The sequence below is a fragment of the Trichogramma pretiosum genome, unplaced genomic scaffold (genome assembly GCF_000599845.2).
Source record: "Trichogramma pretiosum strain Unisexual culture from Peru unplaced genomic scaffold, Tpre_2.0 scaffold22, whole genome shotgun sequence".
NCBI classification, from domain to species: Eukaryota; Metazoa; Arthropoda; class Insecta; order Hymenoptera; family Trichogrammatidae; genus Trichogramma; species Trichogramma pretiosum.
The window spans coordinates 1,469,238-1,486,250 of record NW_019640932.1 but is presented as its reverse complement, the minus strand read 5'-3'; the positions used below and the strand labels follow the sequence as shown (position 1 = coordinate 1,486,250).

Below are 17,013 nucleotides of genomic sequence, written 5' to 3'. Positions count from 1 at the left end.
TATAATTTTGTGTATAATTTGCGCACAATGAATTCATTGCAATACTTCATTTTCCTTATGAACTGTCTTCTAGTTTTCAAAATCGTTCCATTCATGAGTATGTTTTCAGGTTTTGTATATTATATGCGCATATATCTTTTTGACGAGGATTCCGCACCTTGTAAATATATGTTCAATTTTTTTTTCGTCCGAAAGAAAGATTTCTTGTTTACGTGTTGTATAGAAGAGATATATAGCAAGAAACGAGACAATCAGTGATGGAGTACAAGAAAGATTTTAGCAAACGTTGCGTTACAAAAGTTTTGTTTTATATTTGTTCCTTTGATTTATACTTTATATAATTATAGTTTTTTAATTTTACGTATTTTTATAACACATAATACAATAAAGTTACGAGTCTTTTGCACATAAATATATGCCAAATTCACATGTATATATTGTATTATATACATATTCCCTTCGAACGAGTAAGAAAAGCTAATTTACCGACTTTAGCCAATATTACAACGTACGAAGACTTGTAGTTTGCCATTGGCTTTTAGGTATTTTTCTTTTCTATGTAATTGCTTCATTGACTATAAATAATGAAATTGCAATATTTGTGTTATTTCTCTTCTCTTTACTCGTGTTATCATTTTTCCCGCATGTTTATAACAAATGTATCGTACTTGTATTCGCCGCAGGAATATAAAAGGAGCAAAGATGAAATATAATGCAGAGTTTTTGAGTACTCAATTTGAATTTGTACGTAGAATGTATTTTTCAACGATCTGAGTAGTTTTTTACTTTTAAAGTATTCGAAAATTGAAAATACCACATTATGGACCCATAAAAAATATGCAATTGAAAAATTGCAACTGAATTTATAATTGTGGTACGCAAAATTTTCATAAGAGACTTCAGGATTTTATATTATTCAGTACAAGTAAATAGGTAATAGCTTAACTAAACTATAAATATATCACTTTTTATTTCATAGCTGTGAATACTCTAAAACATGACTATCGCTGAGACTCTATATGTTATATTCACGTGCATGTCTCTTGTTCCACGCGATTTCTCTTGTTTTTTTCCAGAAAACGAGTTTTACAGCAATAACGATAAATTACATTAAGTAATTCCAATCACTATGTTCATTCCTAAGGACTACTATGAATTTTGGCATCTTTTTATCTGCATCTTTTTTTGCAGGATGCTTGATTAGTATTCAATTTATCAAAAAATCAGATTGCATCTATATAGCATTTTTACATGCATCGTTCAAATCGTAAAGAAACGAGTATTAAATTGTCAAAATTGTGTAACAGTCACTGTAGCTTAAATAAAATTGGTTTCGCTATAATTGAACGTAGATCGCCGGAAAGGCCCGAAGTTAAATCGCGCAAAGAAAGCACTAAGTTGATCCTCCATCCCAGTGCAAAAGAAAACTTAATGCAAAACAAGCGCCATTTCGATCGGCTTTTTCCCAATCGCGGTTGAGAGGTACACGAGACGAAGAAAATCTTCTGACGAAGCGGAAAAATGAAGAGAGGGCATTGAGTATACAAATTCTCGTTTGAATATTAGTACATTTTATAGTTCGCTGAGTTTTCTACAGAGATGAATACGGATTTCCGAGTCCGTACATTACACGCGATTACATTTTTTTACTTTTATATATAATATAATTTTTCGCCTTAACAGCCATCTACCATAATAAAATGGTTTTACAGCTACACTATCGTAATGTAGATACTTTATAGAGTCGTTTTCCGTATATGTTATATAATTAAATATGACTTTTTTCTATATTTTTTTTTCATCGAGTTGTATAAAAAAAGGTGTAATAATTATAATGTAATATAATAATTTCGCTGCGTCGGTCGTGAGAAGCAGCGACGTTGACGGGGCAGTATGGGGCTTCATATATAATAATTATTATATCATGTCGAAAGAGCTCCAAGCACTATAGGAGCTCCGTGTCTACGTCATGTTTGTGTGTTTTTCGTGTTATTTTTCATGCATTACATATCGACACATTTAAAGGATGTACACAGTATTTATAGTATTTATAAGCCAGGGCGCCAAAGAGGCTGACGGGGCTAGTTGCCGTTGGTGGAGCGCTGACTGGCGGCTACGACGCTGTTGTCGCCCACAGTGCCGTAGATCTTGCCCGCCTTCTTGGCCATGTTGCCGAGCATCTCCATCGAGGCCTTGTGGGCAGCGCGCAGCGATATGGCCCACTCCTTCAGGCTGATCTCGTCCTGAGAAAGGGTGGTGAAGTGGTAATATGTATATCCGGTTTTTTTCGAGGGACTCAGTTTCAGAAAGCCACTTACGGGATTTGTCAGTACGGCTTTGGTGTCTTTCGTTCGAACGACTATGCACTGCTCGCCCTTGATGAGCTGCAAGTCGCTGCTCACTTCCTCGACCTGTGCAACAAAAACAAGATCAAAATACGATAAATATTAAACTCGATAGAGTTTGGTCGTAAGGTAGGTGCGTGCATCGAAGATCTTACCGTATCTAAAAAGATGAGCTCGGTTTTGGCGGGAGATGACTCGACGTGAAGTTCTAATCGATTCGGATAAAGTTTGGCGTAGCGAGTTTGCCACGCGCTCGCGAACGTACCTCCGAGCTTCTTTATGTAGCCGTGTAATATGCAGTCTGAACCTGCGGACGGGAAGAGAGGGAGAGAGAGAGAGGTAAATCGAATTATGTCAACAGTGAGAAACTCTCGCGCGCGCGTCGCTCCGTAATTTCATCAAGCCGAGAGGGTTTCCCGCATCCTACACTACACGTAACATATACAAGGCGTAGGCAGCAGTACTACAGCATAGCCATTCAATTTACCTTTTTCATCCGGTTCGAATCGGACTTTTTTCGCTTTCCTCTTGTTTTCCACCTGCAAAGAGAGCGAGAGAGAGATAGAGTGGGTGAGTGAGCAGCGAGTGAGTCAGCAAGCTAAAATTGGCCTACACGCCTTGGCATGCATGTAACGTATTAAAACTCGCTTCGATACCTTATCGGCCTCGTTATTGATGGTCTCGAAGACGGTCTCGGCCACCTCGGCCTGCCACCGCTCGGAAATGACGAGCGGGAAGTTCTTGTAGAGGTCTTGATCGGCGTCGGTGAGCTTGATCCCCTTGACGTCCTCCTCGTCAAACGAGCCGATGTCGAAGGCGTCGGCGGCGTTGACCTCGCCCCGCGGTGGTATCAGGGGCGGCGTGTACTTCTGTAGGTAGACCTGCTGCCAGTCGATGCCGGCGAAGAACGGGTGCTCCTTGAGCTCGTCGGCGCCAGCGCCGCGACAGCCGAGCCGATTGGCGATGTCTCGCTGGAGCAGCCCCTCGAGCAGCGAGCGCAGCTCCCGTGAAAACGACTCGGGCAGATCTACGTTCTGCTCGACGCAAAAACAGTCAAGGAGATTATTGGAGCTCGATGCAGATTAATGATGCCGGCGACGATCATTAGTCGCGACGACTCTTACCGTGGTCAAGGTCATCCGATCGATCTCGTGCTTGTCCTTGGTTTTATGCTGTCGGAAGGGGCTGTGTCCTTTGAGCAGCTTGAAGAGCATACAGCCGAAGGAGAACCAGTCGGCGCTCGAGTCATAAGCAGTGCCTTTGGACAGTACCTCTGGAGCCATGTAGCCGTGGGTGCCTCTGTAAAATCAAGCCAAGCGTCAATCGAGGAATGCGCTCGAGCAGGAAAGATGTCGTTACGGAGCAAAGGTCGCGTGTACTCACACACTGGCGTGTGGTTTCTTTTTGGAGAAGTCGCAGGCCAGGCCCAGATCGGATATCCGGACGTGGCCGTGCTCGTCGAGCAGTATGTTAGCGGGTTTGAGATCCCTGTAGACGATGTATCGGCGGTGCATGTGCTCTAGGCCGAGTATCACCTCGGCCGCGTAAAACTTCATCTCAGGCTCGTTGAAGACGCCGTGTTGACTTAGGTGATAGTGCAGATCGCCGCCGTTCATCAAGTCGAGAATGAAGCAGAGCTTGTCGGGCGTGTGGAAGGCGTAGGTCATGCAAACGATGAAGGGACAGTCGACGCCGGTGCTGACCAGCGACAACATTATCCTCTCGTTCAGGGCCAGGGTCTCGCCCTGCTTCATCTTGATGCGCTTCTTGTCGAGGCACTTCATCGCGTACATTTTGCCGGTGTCGGCTTTGCGACAGCCGTAGACCTCGCCGAAGCCGCCCCGCCCGATGATTCGATGCACGCTGAAGTCGTTCATCGTCAGCTGAAGCGCGACAAATACAATGTTAATCCATTATACGCCACTTTCTCTCGTTTTATTTCTTTTCTTGTTCATTTTTAATGCTCTTTCGTCGCGTCGCTTAAATAACTCACGAGCTCGGGCTTTCCGCGTTGCAGCATTTATGTATACGCGTGACATTGCCACGAGTGCGAGACGTATAGCAAAGCTCGATAAAAACCGAATAACTTTGTCGTTTAAAGAGTCCAACTGCGGATCGAACGAATGAGCGCGACGACGAGCGAATGTCCGTTTATTTCTATCACCAATTCATATAATCACGACCGCACGCGAACTGACCTACATGACGCTTAGGTTGCTTTCCAGCTTTTTTACGCGTTTTACACAAAACCCATCCGACCCTCTCATTTTTATTCGATCGAATAAAGGAATTTCGTCGCGATTATAAAAACGAAAAGGATTATAAACTTGCTGGTCGACTCGGTGTACTTACTTGGATATTCAGCTCCAGGTTTTTCCATTGGCAAAAGCGAGTGTATTTATCGCTGAAACATGAAGAATTTATAATAATGATAATAATGAACATAAAGCTCCATTTGTTGCGCATTTTCACGAGCAGCTTTGATGCGGGCAAAATTTCTATAATCTCTATAGCTCATACGACCGAAATATTATTATTCGATCCTCGAGAGTTGCGGATTTATGAAGGCAGAGCCAAAAAAGTTTTTCGAGATTTATACATAATACAGACGCTAAAAATTGCTCTCGAGTCATCGGAGAAAAGTTTTGTCTCGTGGGCGGCAAATTTCAAGAAAAAACTTACCTCTCTAGGAACTTTTTGAAAGGCTCGCCTCTTAAGTGATTGAAAATCTCCTCGATATAGGGCTGTAGAAATTTTTTTTTTTCATATTAAAAGTAAAGTCAAGTACTTAGAATGAATATCATCTCCAGCTACCACTCCAGTGCCTGACTAAATTTTGGGCTATTCTCCTTGTTAGCCCGTTCCGACCCAGAACGATCCAAACAACGCGACTCCCCTCGAGGATGTACAACTAAAGCGATTGACGTTTAAAAAAATACGAGACCTACATATTTTTTTAAAATAATTATAGCCTGTTTCGATGCGTTTCCAAGGTCGCTGATACATTTATAATTTAGTTTCAAAAGAGCGGCCATACAATTTTACAATGTTAACAGTATTTAAGCGGTATTGAAAATCATCATCGAAAGTAAAAGCTTTCGAACTTTGAAAACATGCAGAGGTCTGATATTTTATTAACGTCAATTGAGTTAGTTGTGCAGCCTCGAATACAGTCGTGTTGCTCGTGCCTTTGTGAGCCAAAACAGGTTAAGGAGTAAAAGAACAAAAGATTGCCACCAGCTCACCTCGAACAAGTTAACGGGATACTCGTTTTTTATGAGCTGATCCTGGACATGTGCGACCGTATCCTCGGAGTATGCCTGCGAACAAGGGACAATAAGGCGCAATTAGGGGTCACGTATCTGGTGCGAAACAAAAGCAATTATATATGGTTGTGCGAGACGTCTTGTGTATGACAAGTCTTACACGGTAAAATATAAAAGAATGAAGTGGTTTAATCAAGACAAGTGATTATGTGCAACTGTTTAGTTTGAAAAGAAAATTATAAGAAAATGTGGGAAAGAATGAAAGAGGGACAAGCGAGAGAAATTCGAACTTACGTGTGCGTGCGCCAGAAGTTCCTTCATAATGTAGTTGTCGTAAATTTCGCGAGAGAGCTTACGTCGCTCGTCCGGGCACTCGAGCTTTTCGTACGCCTTGATCTTTGCCAAGAAAAAAAAAGAAGGGCAGTTAATTTTTCTGCTCAAGTTGGTTTTTCGTTTTTCGTTATAAATCGCGGGCAAAAAAATTCTGCGCGATCTGTTATTCGATCAGCCGTAAAATGGCAATGAAAATTCAATGTTTATCGCGCTCACGTGGCGGGACTAATATATATGTCACTAGGACATGCAGGAAAACAAGGGGCCGCCGGTATTAAAAGTTACACGCGACAGCTCGCGCATAGGCTGTAAATAAGCTTTCACATTGATGCTTTTAAGTGTCGGACATAAATGCAATGGGGCTGCTGCCGCCAGCTAGCCAGCCTGCCACCATCGCCACGTGAGCTTTTATATTTACGAAGGGCTAGCGCAGACTGTGCGCTACTACATCGCGCGAGCTTGCAGCGAAATAGATATAGGTACGTACCTGCTCGTAAAAACTGAGCTGTGGTATAGGCTCGTCAGATGAATTCTCGCAGAAATCCTTAAAAAGAAGATATCCTGAAAAAAGCAAAGCAGAGGCGGAAAAAACATCGCCGTGAGTCAAGAGTCATATTATATTTGTATTATTAATTTTTCTCCGCGCGCAGATACATTATGTGACGCACGCGACTGGTGCACGTAATGTGGAACAGGCAGCAGGCGCATTTGCTTCGCGGACGACTGCAACGACTGCGCTGCGATAACAAAAGTGACCATTGGAACGAGCAGACACACGGTACGCGGCGGCAGCTGCAGCCTGTCGATCGCGCGCGGCAACTGCAGCGCGCATTATGGGACGCGGGTAAACTTGGGCGAGCTACTTTTGTTCTCGTCGCTGCCACGCGCCCTACATTATTACATATTTATGTATTTATTATGTATATAGGATGCACATTGCGAATGGCGGCGGTGCAAAGTTTAGCGACGTGGCAAGTTATCAATTTCAATAAACTTTAGCCTCGAGCCCTAATAAAAGCATCGAGTTACGCCTCGCAAGTGTCCCGATATATTTATATATGTATATTCTATCGTTTTTACGGCATACATTATACGGCTCGTGGAAGTATCAATCCTTTCAGGATTTTCATTTTGCTCGTCGCCTCGAAGAAAATATATATTATATAAAGTTTTACGATCGCGCGCCCCGTCTCTCCGTTAATACGCAGTTTCGTTATAATAAATTGACAGCGGCTGCTGCTGCTGCGACGCGCGCGCTCTGCCTTCCATCGAAGTGCACATTATGTGATATACATAAATAGGAGCTTTACTCACCTAACATTTGATTGAATATTTTGTCGAAGTTCACCTCGTTCTTCTTTTCAAGGTACTTGTGCATGACGCTCCTGACGCTGCGAACAGATAAAAAAAAGAGATTCTCGTTATCGCATTTGCTGGGATGATTCACGTGCTCATATGAATATTCGCATTTTATACCAATGGACGAACGGCCATATATATTGGTTGATATATAATATAAATTCTAGTGTTCCAGCACATTCGATGCCCGTCATTAAAACGTACATATATGTATAGGTGGGTGCGTGCACGTGTCAAACGTTCGCGATATATATGGAGGGCTTGACCATGGTATAGGCTACTTCTCTACTCTCGCGTCGATCAATCAAGTCCTTCCCTATGCGCGTGTACGTGCGTGTATTGGCTCGTTACGTGGCTCTGGGAAGCTCCCTCGAAGCTCGAGCCATTTTTATCCAGGCAAATCAGCGCCTTCTTTTTTACAAACGCTCTATAGTGTAAAAATATACACGCGCCCGCGTGTGCGAGATATGCGTCACGAGAGGGCTGCTGCTGCTGCTACAACTAGCCGCCGTTGCTTTTCGACGAAATTCAAATTGCTGCGGAATAGAGCGAGAAAAAAGAGGAAGCTCATTCTCGCCGTTAAAAGTAATCGCAGCAGCAGTAGTTCTCTTACAATTTAACTTCTCGACGAACTTGAAATGAAAAAAATACAAAAAAAAAGAAAAAAAAGAAAAAGGAAAAAAGGGCGAGAACGGAATGAAAATTAGCGATGAAAGTGCAAAAAAAACTTTTAATGAATTCACAACTTTGACAGTTACGTATTATAAACGAACTTAAGGAAGAAGAACGGATGTGCGCGCGCGTTAAAAGACAGATAAGAGTAAGATTTTTGCAATTAAAATCCAATTCAGTTTGCCACATGAAAAGTTTTTCGCCGAGAAATAGCACGGTTCTGGAGTCGACTCCAAAATTCCTTTGGGACGTAGGAGTAAAACTACAAAGGATTGGCCAACCGAGTTTGTTTAATTAAAAAAAAAAAAAAAAGAAAAGAAAAAAAAAGAACTGCACAAAGTTCTATTACATATAGTCCGAGAAATTGAGAAAAGCTCGAGCTGCAGCTTCATTCAAAAGTTTCCAGTCACCGATTCGAGAATCAGGTATTCATAAATTTGTTGCATTCCAATGGCCGCGAAGCTCACCACCATTGCCTCCACCCAAACTATGAGCTTAATAAATAATATCACTTCTCGCGACACGATAAAAGTTCGCGCGGATGCACACAGCTCGTAAAATCTTGGGGAAAAACTGCTTTCGAAGCAGTTTATATACGTATGCGTAAACCACTGCCGCTGCCTGTTTAGCCGAAGATAGGGTAAAGGGATCTATCGTGATGCGGCGTGCGAAAGAGAGAAAGAGAGAGATAGAGAAAGAACAGAGGCATGGCACAGTGCGGCTAGAGAAAACGCGGCTGCTGAAAGCCGCTAATGGAACGTTGAATATATTATCTATATGTATATAGGCGGTGCACGTGAGCCACTCGCGAGTGATGGATACAGAGGCTGCTAGAGCTTCTATGCCCGCGCGTATATATGCGAGAGAGTGTGTGTGTGTGTGTGTGTCGGTGAGTGCGAGTGCCAACCTACCCGATGTAAAGAGCTGCGCGCTGCACTCATTGTACCGCGTGCATTATACACCCCCGAGGGCTCGGGGCCACATAGCTATTCAGCCACCTTCCCTTTCTCCTCGCGTCGCCCTCAGCCAGCTGACTTATGACACTCGATTCTCATTATAATAAGTAGCTTTAGCCGAAAATTTCGCGTTTGGCACATATTTGTCGACGATTTTTCAAACGCATTCTCTCTAGCTAAACACGGCTGAATATCTTTCTCGATAGCGTATCCACCGATCGTTTCCAACTAACAGAACGCGTGGAAAGAATTCGCTTCAAGTGGCTTGGAGAAGAGAAATATTAAGTGTACGAGAATTCGAAAAACTTGTTTGAAGTTTTCTCCTTTTTCACGTGAGCTTTGGAATCCCTAGCTCTCTAGCGATTGCGTTTTGGAATTCATTATTCTTATGCCGAAGTAAATATTAAGAGAAATTGCTTTAATTTTCCTGAGAATTGCAATTACGTAGTGGGAAAAAATTCATCGTCATCTCCAATTAAGCAGTTTTATTTAATTAAGCCCCGCAGCTTCTCCGAATATTTTTCGCGGGTGCTCGCGCGTATGACCTAAAATGTTAGGGAAAAATTTCACGGGGCAAAGCTGCAGCCCTTAAACCAAGCTACAATACCGCAGGAATTTTGACAAGTACTACTGAAAGGAGAAGAGAGAGAGAGAGAGAGAAAATTGTCTTTCGCGTGTTTCGCCCACATAGCCTCCTCCTACTCATCTCAAGATTTCGCTCGCGTGCATACATAGTATAGCAGAAAATGCCTCGGCTGCGCAGCCTCCTCCGCGCTTGCGACTTTTCTGTTTTACCCTTTGATGTTGCCTTTCTGGGCTAGTTTCTCTCTCGCACTCCCTCTCTCTGTTTCCCACTTTTCTTGAATTTTCTCCCTCTCTCTCTCTCTACTTCGTCTCGAAATGCAAATATTTCGGTGAAACTCTTTTCAGCCGCGTATTATACAGAGAAGCAGCGACGGCGGCGGCTTATTGCTATTTACTTTGAGAGAAAAGCTCGAATGAATGTTCGATCGCTTGGAATTCGGCATAATATACATAGATGCTATATGGAACGCTACTCGACCCGCTCGCTGAACTAAAATTATTGACATTTCGACTGTATGATGGTAATTCAGGCCGGAAAAGATCGCTTCTTCCTCCTCCTCGCTCGCATAAGCAATAGCTCCTGTACAACGTATAGATATTCAACGTTTATCGTTTGAGTATACTCCTGGCATTGTGCATTAGCTCGAGCGGAGATGAAGCACATTGCGCGGTATAAATTGCCACACACAGTTTATGCTTGAAGCTGTAAAAGGCTCCCTTCTCGGCGACGTATTTTGCGAGCGCTATATATACAAATAATAATACTGCACGGATCATTCGCAATGTACTATTTCGCTATCGCAGAGCTCCTCGCAGAATACAATGCCAAAGAGCTGGTGTTTAAGGCCAAATGGTATACGTAATAATATGATATAATATAGCTGCTACACTGAATTAAAGCTCACTCGAGTTTACTCAAAGTGTGAATTTGTCGTGCGCATTGTCTGTCACAAAGTCCGCCAAGATCCGCCTCGTGACGCTGATAACAGCTTGAATATTTCATTGCTCGTCCCGCAGCTCGCGATTAATATTGATGCTCGTCGCGAATCGTACTTGTAAACTTTCTCGTATTAGAATGGGGATGTGGTGCAAAAAAATCAAATTGAACTCTCTTAATTGAATTGTAAATAAAACATATATCTTAGGGTTTTCAAATAAATCGCACGAGTAAATCACTCAAAGCGAGAAATACAGTAAAGTATTTGACTTTATGCATTTATAAACTTAAAGTTAATATAGTCATTGAGCAAGTACAGTAAGAAATATGATATCTCAGAAATAACTTTCCAACTCGACGAATAGTTAACTACGATACGATACGATGCGTGGAGAAAAGATAATGTTGACGTTTGCTTTGCTTATTTTTTCAATTTAGCTTGATTAATCGGATGCCATGCTGTAGGTGTCTAGGTGGCTTGAAATCACTAAACGGCACAGAAGAAATAAATTGCGCGTCTTTGAAGGTTCTATCGGGTACGTTTAATTTATGCATATTCGGCTCTTTCGTATTTTCTCCAAAGGACCAATTCTCTCGCTTACAATTACATTCTGCGAACCTCCCACATTCGTTATCGATCAGCAAAATTTGTGGTTATTACTTCCAAAGTAACTTGTGCGCGGACAAGAGAGCCGGAATCGTAATTGCTATCAAAGAAAATAAAATGTAGCATTCTCTAAGTAGCATAATACAAAATTTATAATACTACTATAGGAAAAGGGCTCAAAATGGATCTAATAAAGCATCTTACGTGCAATTCTGCAACTACTTAACCGTTCATTATATTTGATACTGCCTTAATCGGGATGATTGAGCGGGTAGAAAATGATAATAGCCGTGACTGATGTGGTGAGCTTTCGCATGGATGTATTCGAGCAATATAGACTTTTGCGCATGTGCAAATAAATTAAAAAAAAAAAAAAAAACCCGAGCTTTTCATTCGCGTTTATTGTTATAAAATGCTTTCCCCAATCAATCTGGTCAAAAATGTTCGAATTTCGCCGGTTATATTCGCACACTCTTTCTCTCTCTCTCTCGTCTATGATATTGGTGAAATTTGATAAAAGCAATTTGCCGAAGCGGCTTTAGTAATAGACTTTTTTTTCGAAACTTTTCTCTCGCCCAAATGAAAATTGCTCGATCGCCAATAGCTCGACGAGGCGAATTAACATTAAACAAATAACGAGCCGCGAAGCTCGGTCAAAGTAGGTTAATCCTAATGACGATGTAGCTCAGCAGTACTGATTATATGACTGCATCGAGCTGCAGCAGCAGCAAGCACATGTGTATCCTTCGGTAATTCAATAGCCAAACAATCGATCATCAATCGCGCGGATGCTACACGTTTATATGTATATTGAAGACTGATGCGAAAAGCTATGCGAGTTACATTGAATAGGCGAGTCACGCGGCGCGCGCGCCAACACTTGTCGCGTTTTCCGAAAATCGTCCCGATACTCTCTCCAAACTGTGTGGCGTTTGTGCTACAACACTCACGATATATGTACATTCATAGTTGTTACAAGATCGCGACATCGCGCTGCAAAAGTGTCAAATTTTTTAATTTGCCCATACGATCTCTCGCGATGGTTCGAATATCGAACTCGAGTTTAAATTAATCCCGATATCCGCGCTCTCACGTTCAGATTCAAGGATGAAGAATCGAATAGCTTATCATGATTTTTCATCTCATCCTGCGTCCATATTAAATGTTACAATTTCATTCACGAATGAAAAAAAATTCAATATCTGAGATGTTGATAAGCGCAAAAGCTAAATATAATCCAAAAGAGCTTCAATTTCGGTATGATGCTCGAGCATGTGCAGCAGCAGACGTATGCCACGTTAGGATTTGTAATGCAAAAGGCACAAGCGAGCTGGTTGTTGTAGCGTATAATTTCTATAAGAGGATTTAACCTTTGCTTGTACTCGACTAAGGGGATTTCTCGGCTCACAAATAGATATAGCATTTCGAATGGGCACGCGTGACGTGACCCACACATGCACACATACATCAGTGCACATATAGCACGATGCAGACATACTCGCGCGCGAGACCAATCATATTGGCCGCGTAGCAGATACAAAAAGCTCTGTAATCCTGAGTGTGAGCTACTGTGTATTACTCTAGGTTTGATTGTAAAGCCCGTATCAAGGTGAAATGATCAGAGGGTGCGAATCGATTGCTTTGCAAAATTGAAAATTGAGTAATTGGTAGCTTAAAATTGCAGCGTTTCATCGGCACTGTCGCGTAACGAGGGGTCGTGACTTGGTACATTTTCCAGAGTAAACGTACACTTTTTCAGATGCAGGATAAATTTGGAGCTAACGCAGTACTACATCAACGTCTTTACATTTTAATACGAACGATACGGAGGGGCGTTAACAGCACGGTCGAGTTTTCCTATACTCCGTCACTGTCGGCGGTTATATTACGCTCGCCCTGCGCTATACATCGAATAAGATAGTACACGATTCGAAGTTGTTGGGCGATATCGCAAGAATTAAAATACCACATTGCATTATTGTCTCGCCAAACCTTACAAGGTTGCGAAAAACCTCGTTCATTTGTATTTGCTATATTTCTGTGAGATTTTAACTAACGAAAAATGTATTTTTGACCAGTAATAGTCGTCGGCATTATATGAGCTTTTGCATACGCCACTTTGTACTCTCAACATAAAGTTACAAAACGACTTATTGTACTTTAAATTTTAACCTGTAAATTGTATTCATTGCATTTAGCTGTAAAAACATTCTTTTATGTAAATGCTCATTTATTCTTCAATTGTATATTGCACCTCGTGGCGTTTAATATCAACAGAAAAAAAATACCCTTCTACGAATCCGTCTCCTTATCTCTCTTACGTATGTAGGTCATCGTGGCTTATGCTATATCCAAGCATCCATAATAGAAGTATCCCATATAGCATTTAATATTTCACCGATATTGTGAAAGCATCGAAATATCAAAATAATATTCGGAAATATTACAATTATTAAGTGAATATCGCNTATCACTGTAGCGATACTCGAAATCGTCGTTTAAAATGTCAGATTCATCACAGATCTCATCAACTGTTTCAGCACTATAAACACATAAAACTCGGTTGTTCAAATGATCAAGATCAGTATCGATGACACTATGCGAATTATCATGATGAACAGTTTGATCAAGTTCAATTACATCGATGACATTATGTGAAAGATCATAATTATAATCAAAATTTGAAAAACTTGAATCGCTTTGATCTTCGCACGGATCTTTCGAACGATCTTGAGATGTATTATAAATACTCTGCTTAATGGCATTTAATTCAGCTTCTGCTGCCTCTTTGGCCAATCGACTCTTGGTTCGTTGTGAATAAATGAGTTTCCGATTTTGATTCGACATCATTCAATAATAAAATATCTGGAAAAATTTATTTTTTGCTCAACTACTTATTTCTCATCATATTGTTATTATAATATCCTATTTTAGGCTAAACGCGATAACATTTATCTTACCAATTATTGTCTCGAAAAAATCAATTAAAAGTTTGAGTACAAATTTGCAAAAAAGAAGTACGACTCGAATGACTATAAACCAGTACGACTATACATGCCCGGCAGTCATACCGTTGTTTTAGTTCGGCCGCAGATTGCTATGATTTGAGCAGTTCGATCGAGCAAGATACACGAACACACAAAGTGAGACAAGCGAACGCGACGAGCGAGCGCGAGAGAGAGAGAGAGAGACCGAGACACACGACGCTGTAAAGAGTCAAGTGTATGAGTGCCCAACACTATACGTAGCGATTGTGTTACGCAGTAGAGGGGAGCGAACTCACTCTTGGTAGTTGGTACGGCATTTCAATCTAGCTCGCCTCGCAAGAACGCACGTAAACACGCATAGACTTGTAGGACGACGCGAGACAAAGCGGGACGTTCTGTTACTCGACACAGCAAGAGAGCGAGAAAGAAACAACGAATCTCCGTGGAGAATCAGTCGAATCTCAACACCAGTGCGAGCGTCGAGACCCGCCGCGGATCAATCTAACCTCTATTGGCTTTGGCAACTGGAAAATCAGAAGGTATTTATTGAATTTATTTCTTTTTTTCTCTTGGATCTGCTTTACAATTCATTGAATAAAGTCATATTAGTGAGAGTTTGAATTTACAATCATATTGTTTCATGAGAATTTATTATATATACATTGAGAAATTCAAGTAAGCTAAGGCGCGCATATGTGTACCGCAGTGTTTACCGATAGTCCGTGTCGTATTCCTGCATGATTCGAATATGTCCGTATCGAAGTGTAATACGCATACGACGATGACGAGGCTGCTGTATTCGTTTGTATGCGCCGAGGGCCTTGAACTGCAACACGTATACTCACACATACACGAGACTCGATCAGTGTGCCGATGCTAAATTAACGAGCCCCCAACAACAATGATCTTATATCGGACTTTTTTTTCGTTTTTATGCGTGCTTGCGAGAGAGCCTGTCTCTATACTGTGTGTATATAATATCCGAGTCGCGCTGATTCTTGCGTCAGGTAATTGCACACCGAGATCTATGCATCGATCGCCGAAGTATGTTGAGGCTACTGCTGGAAAACAGCGAAATCCGAGTTTGGCCGACGAGCAGCGCAGACTCCGCTGCACTTGATTTGCTAGGAATTGGGCAACGATTGGTTCTTGGCGCGGATAGTGCTGGTGCTCTGCGACGAGAGATTTAGGCCGGTGCGAGTCGACGCGAGGGACAATTAGGCCAACAACACTACTAAACTTAGCTATGGAGAGCGAGAACGATTCTGGTCCGATTGCTGCTGAAAAATGGCGCCGATCAGAATTTGACCGTTGCGTAGGATGTTATCAGTCGCGAATCGTCGAAGTTAGCACGTCCTCCATACGACTCGAATGAATAAATTTTGGTTAAATTTCGGTTTGTAAGTAACGAAGATACGAAAAGTTAGTTGACACTCGAGAGGAGAAAGCCAGTTATAATTGTTGTAAACAAAACAATATCCCTGATCGACGTGTCGAATCGATTACGCAGCCTCGGTAACTTATTGGATGATACAACCCGTTGAGTTTAGTTAGCTCCCGACCGGCACACAGATCGAACAAACGAGAAAACGATTCCAGCAGTTTTTCTATTTATTTTGTACCGACAAATAAAGTTTCAAGCAAGTTGTCGCGCGCGACCAGTTTCGAAAAAGAAAATTAACGGCCAATCAAATCCACGATGAATCAAATAGGTCACTTCTAGACGAATAATGGAATGTATGCCGGTAAACCTTACGTCCACATCCAAGCTTGGCCTAACTACGCGCGCGCGCGATACACACGTAACTTTCCACAATTTTCTTTCTTTCTTCTCTTGTCACTTGAAAATATAGAGTTACCCAATGCTAACGTAACGAGCCATCGAAAAACAATGATCTTACTTCGGACTTTTTTTAGTTTTTATGCGTGCTCGCGAGAGAGCCTGTCTCTATAATGGGTGTATATAATATCCGAGTCGCGCTGATTCTTGCGTTAGATAATTACGCCTCGAGATCTCTGCAGTGTATACAAAAATCGGATCGGATCGATCTCTCTCGTGAACTGATTGTTAAGAAATAATAAGATATACATAGAAATTGCTATTATCATGATTTTAAACTAGGACTTCTGAAAATAATACAAAATCGATCGAAAAAATCTCCTTTCTTGGCTCCTTACTTCCACTTAAAAAAGTTGTGATATAGACCCAAACCCAGAGTTTAGTCGATAAAAATAGTTAGTAGGCATCGAATATCATAGTACAGAGTGACCTAACTTGACAATTATATTAAAAGTAATGTTTGAACTGCTTTTGAGACTCAAGTTATTTATTTTTTTTTTATGTTTAGATATGTGGAGCATCGTGGAATTTGAAGACGGCATAATGGCTGTTCCGTCTCTGTGGCTGTCGAATTCTAAAAAATTTTGCCAGTATCCACTGAGTACTAAAAAAGATGAAATTTCTAAAGCTGTTCGTCAACTGCATAAGCCTACTGATGATTGGACATCATACGAAGTAAAACGTATTTTTTCAACAGCTGGTAATCCTTAACATTACATATATTAATAGAAACGATCTTTCATTAATATACGAGTAATTTTTTAATGTTTTTCTACAATTTCTAGCTACTTATAAAGATGCTATGCGGAAAGAGTCCTTAGCAGTAGCTTTAACAGACTGTGAGGACGATAGTAAATCAAATGAGGAGAGTCAAACTCAAGTATCAACTCAATTGAATAAGGGTTCCAATAAACAAAATGTAATATCTTCTTCAAGTGATGATGAAGATGAAGATGAGACCACAGAAAAAAGATTAAAAAATGAAAAAAAACTGCCACCAATGAAAAATACAGAAGCGGAACAGTTATCAGTAACAAAAATAGCGTCGACTTTGCCACAATTTAAGCCGATACCAAAGTTGAAGTCAGACCGTGTTGTTGATCGTGAACAGAATGATTTAGATTCA

General features: G+C 41.4%; 1 protein-coding gene across 2 annotated transcripts in view; it reads right to left on the bottom strand.

Annotated features, from left to right (window-relative positions):
• Positions 1 to 1,548: 1,548 nt before the first annotated feature.
• The window catches only part of LOC106648977 (G protein-coupled receptor kinase 1), a 55,143-nt gene continuing 39,678 nt past the window's right edge, over positions 1,549 to 17,013 (bottom strand). Inside the window, exons 2-14 of one of the 2 annotated variants that reach the window (XM_014366213.1) lie at positions 7,259 to 7,335; positions 6,432 to 6,505; positions 5,906 to 6,007; positions 5,591 to 5,665; positions 5,028 to 5,089; positions 4,698 to 4,749; positions 3,729 to 4,228; positions 3,470 to 3,644; positions 3,002 to 3,379; positions 2,833 to 2,884; positions 2,501 to 2,652; positions 2,319 to 2,411; positions 2,082 to 2,243 (exon numbers count right to left, since the gene is read on the bottom strand). In XM_014366213.1, the coding sequence (XP_014221699.1) occupies positions 2,082 to 2,243; positions 2,319 to 2,411; positions 2,501 to 2,652; positions 2,833 to 2,884; positions 3,002 to 3,379; positions 3,470 to 3,644; positions 3,729 to 4,228; positions 4,698 to 4,749; positions 5,028 to 5,089; positions 5,591 to 5,665; positions 5,906 to 6,007; positions 6,432 to 6,505; positions 7,259 to 7,335 (1,954 nt within the window). Of the gene's footprint in view, positions 2,412 to 2,500; positions 2,653 to 2,832; positions 2,885 to 3,001; positions 3,380 to 3,469; positions 3,645 to 3,728; positions 4,229 to 4,697; positions 4,750 to 5,027; positions 5,090 to 5,590; positions 5,666 to 5,905; positions 6,008 to 6,431; positions 6,506 to 7,258; positions 7,336 to 17,013 lie in introns of both variants that reach the window. The other variant, XM_014366212.2, reaches the window with a different exon arrangement.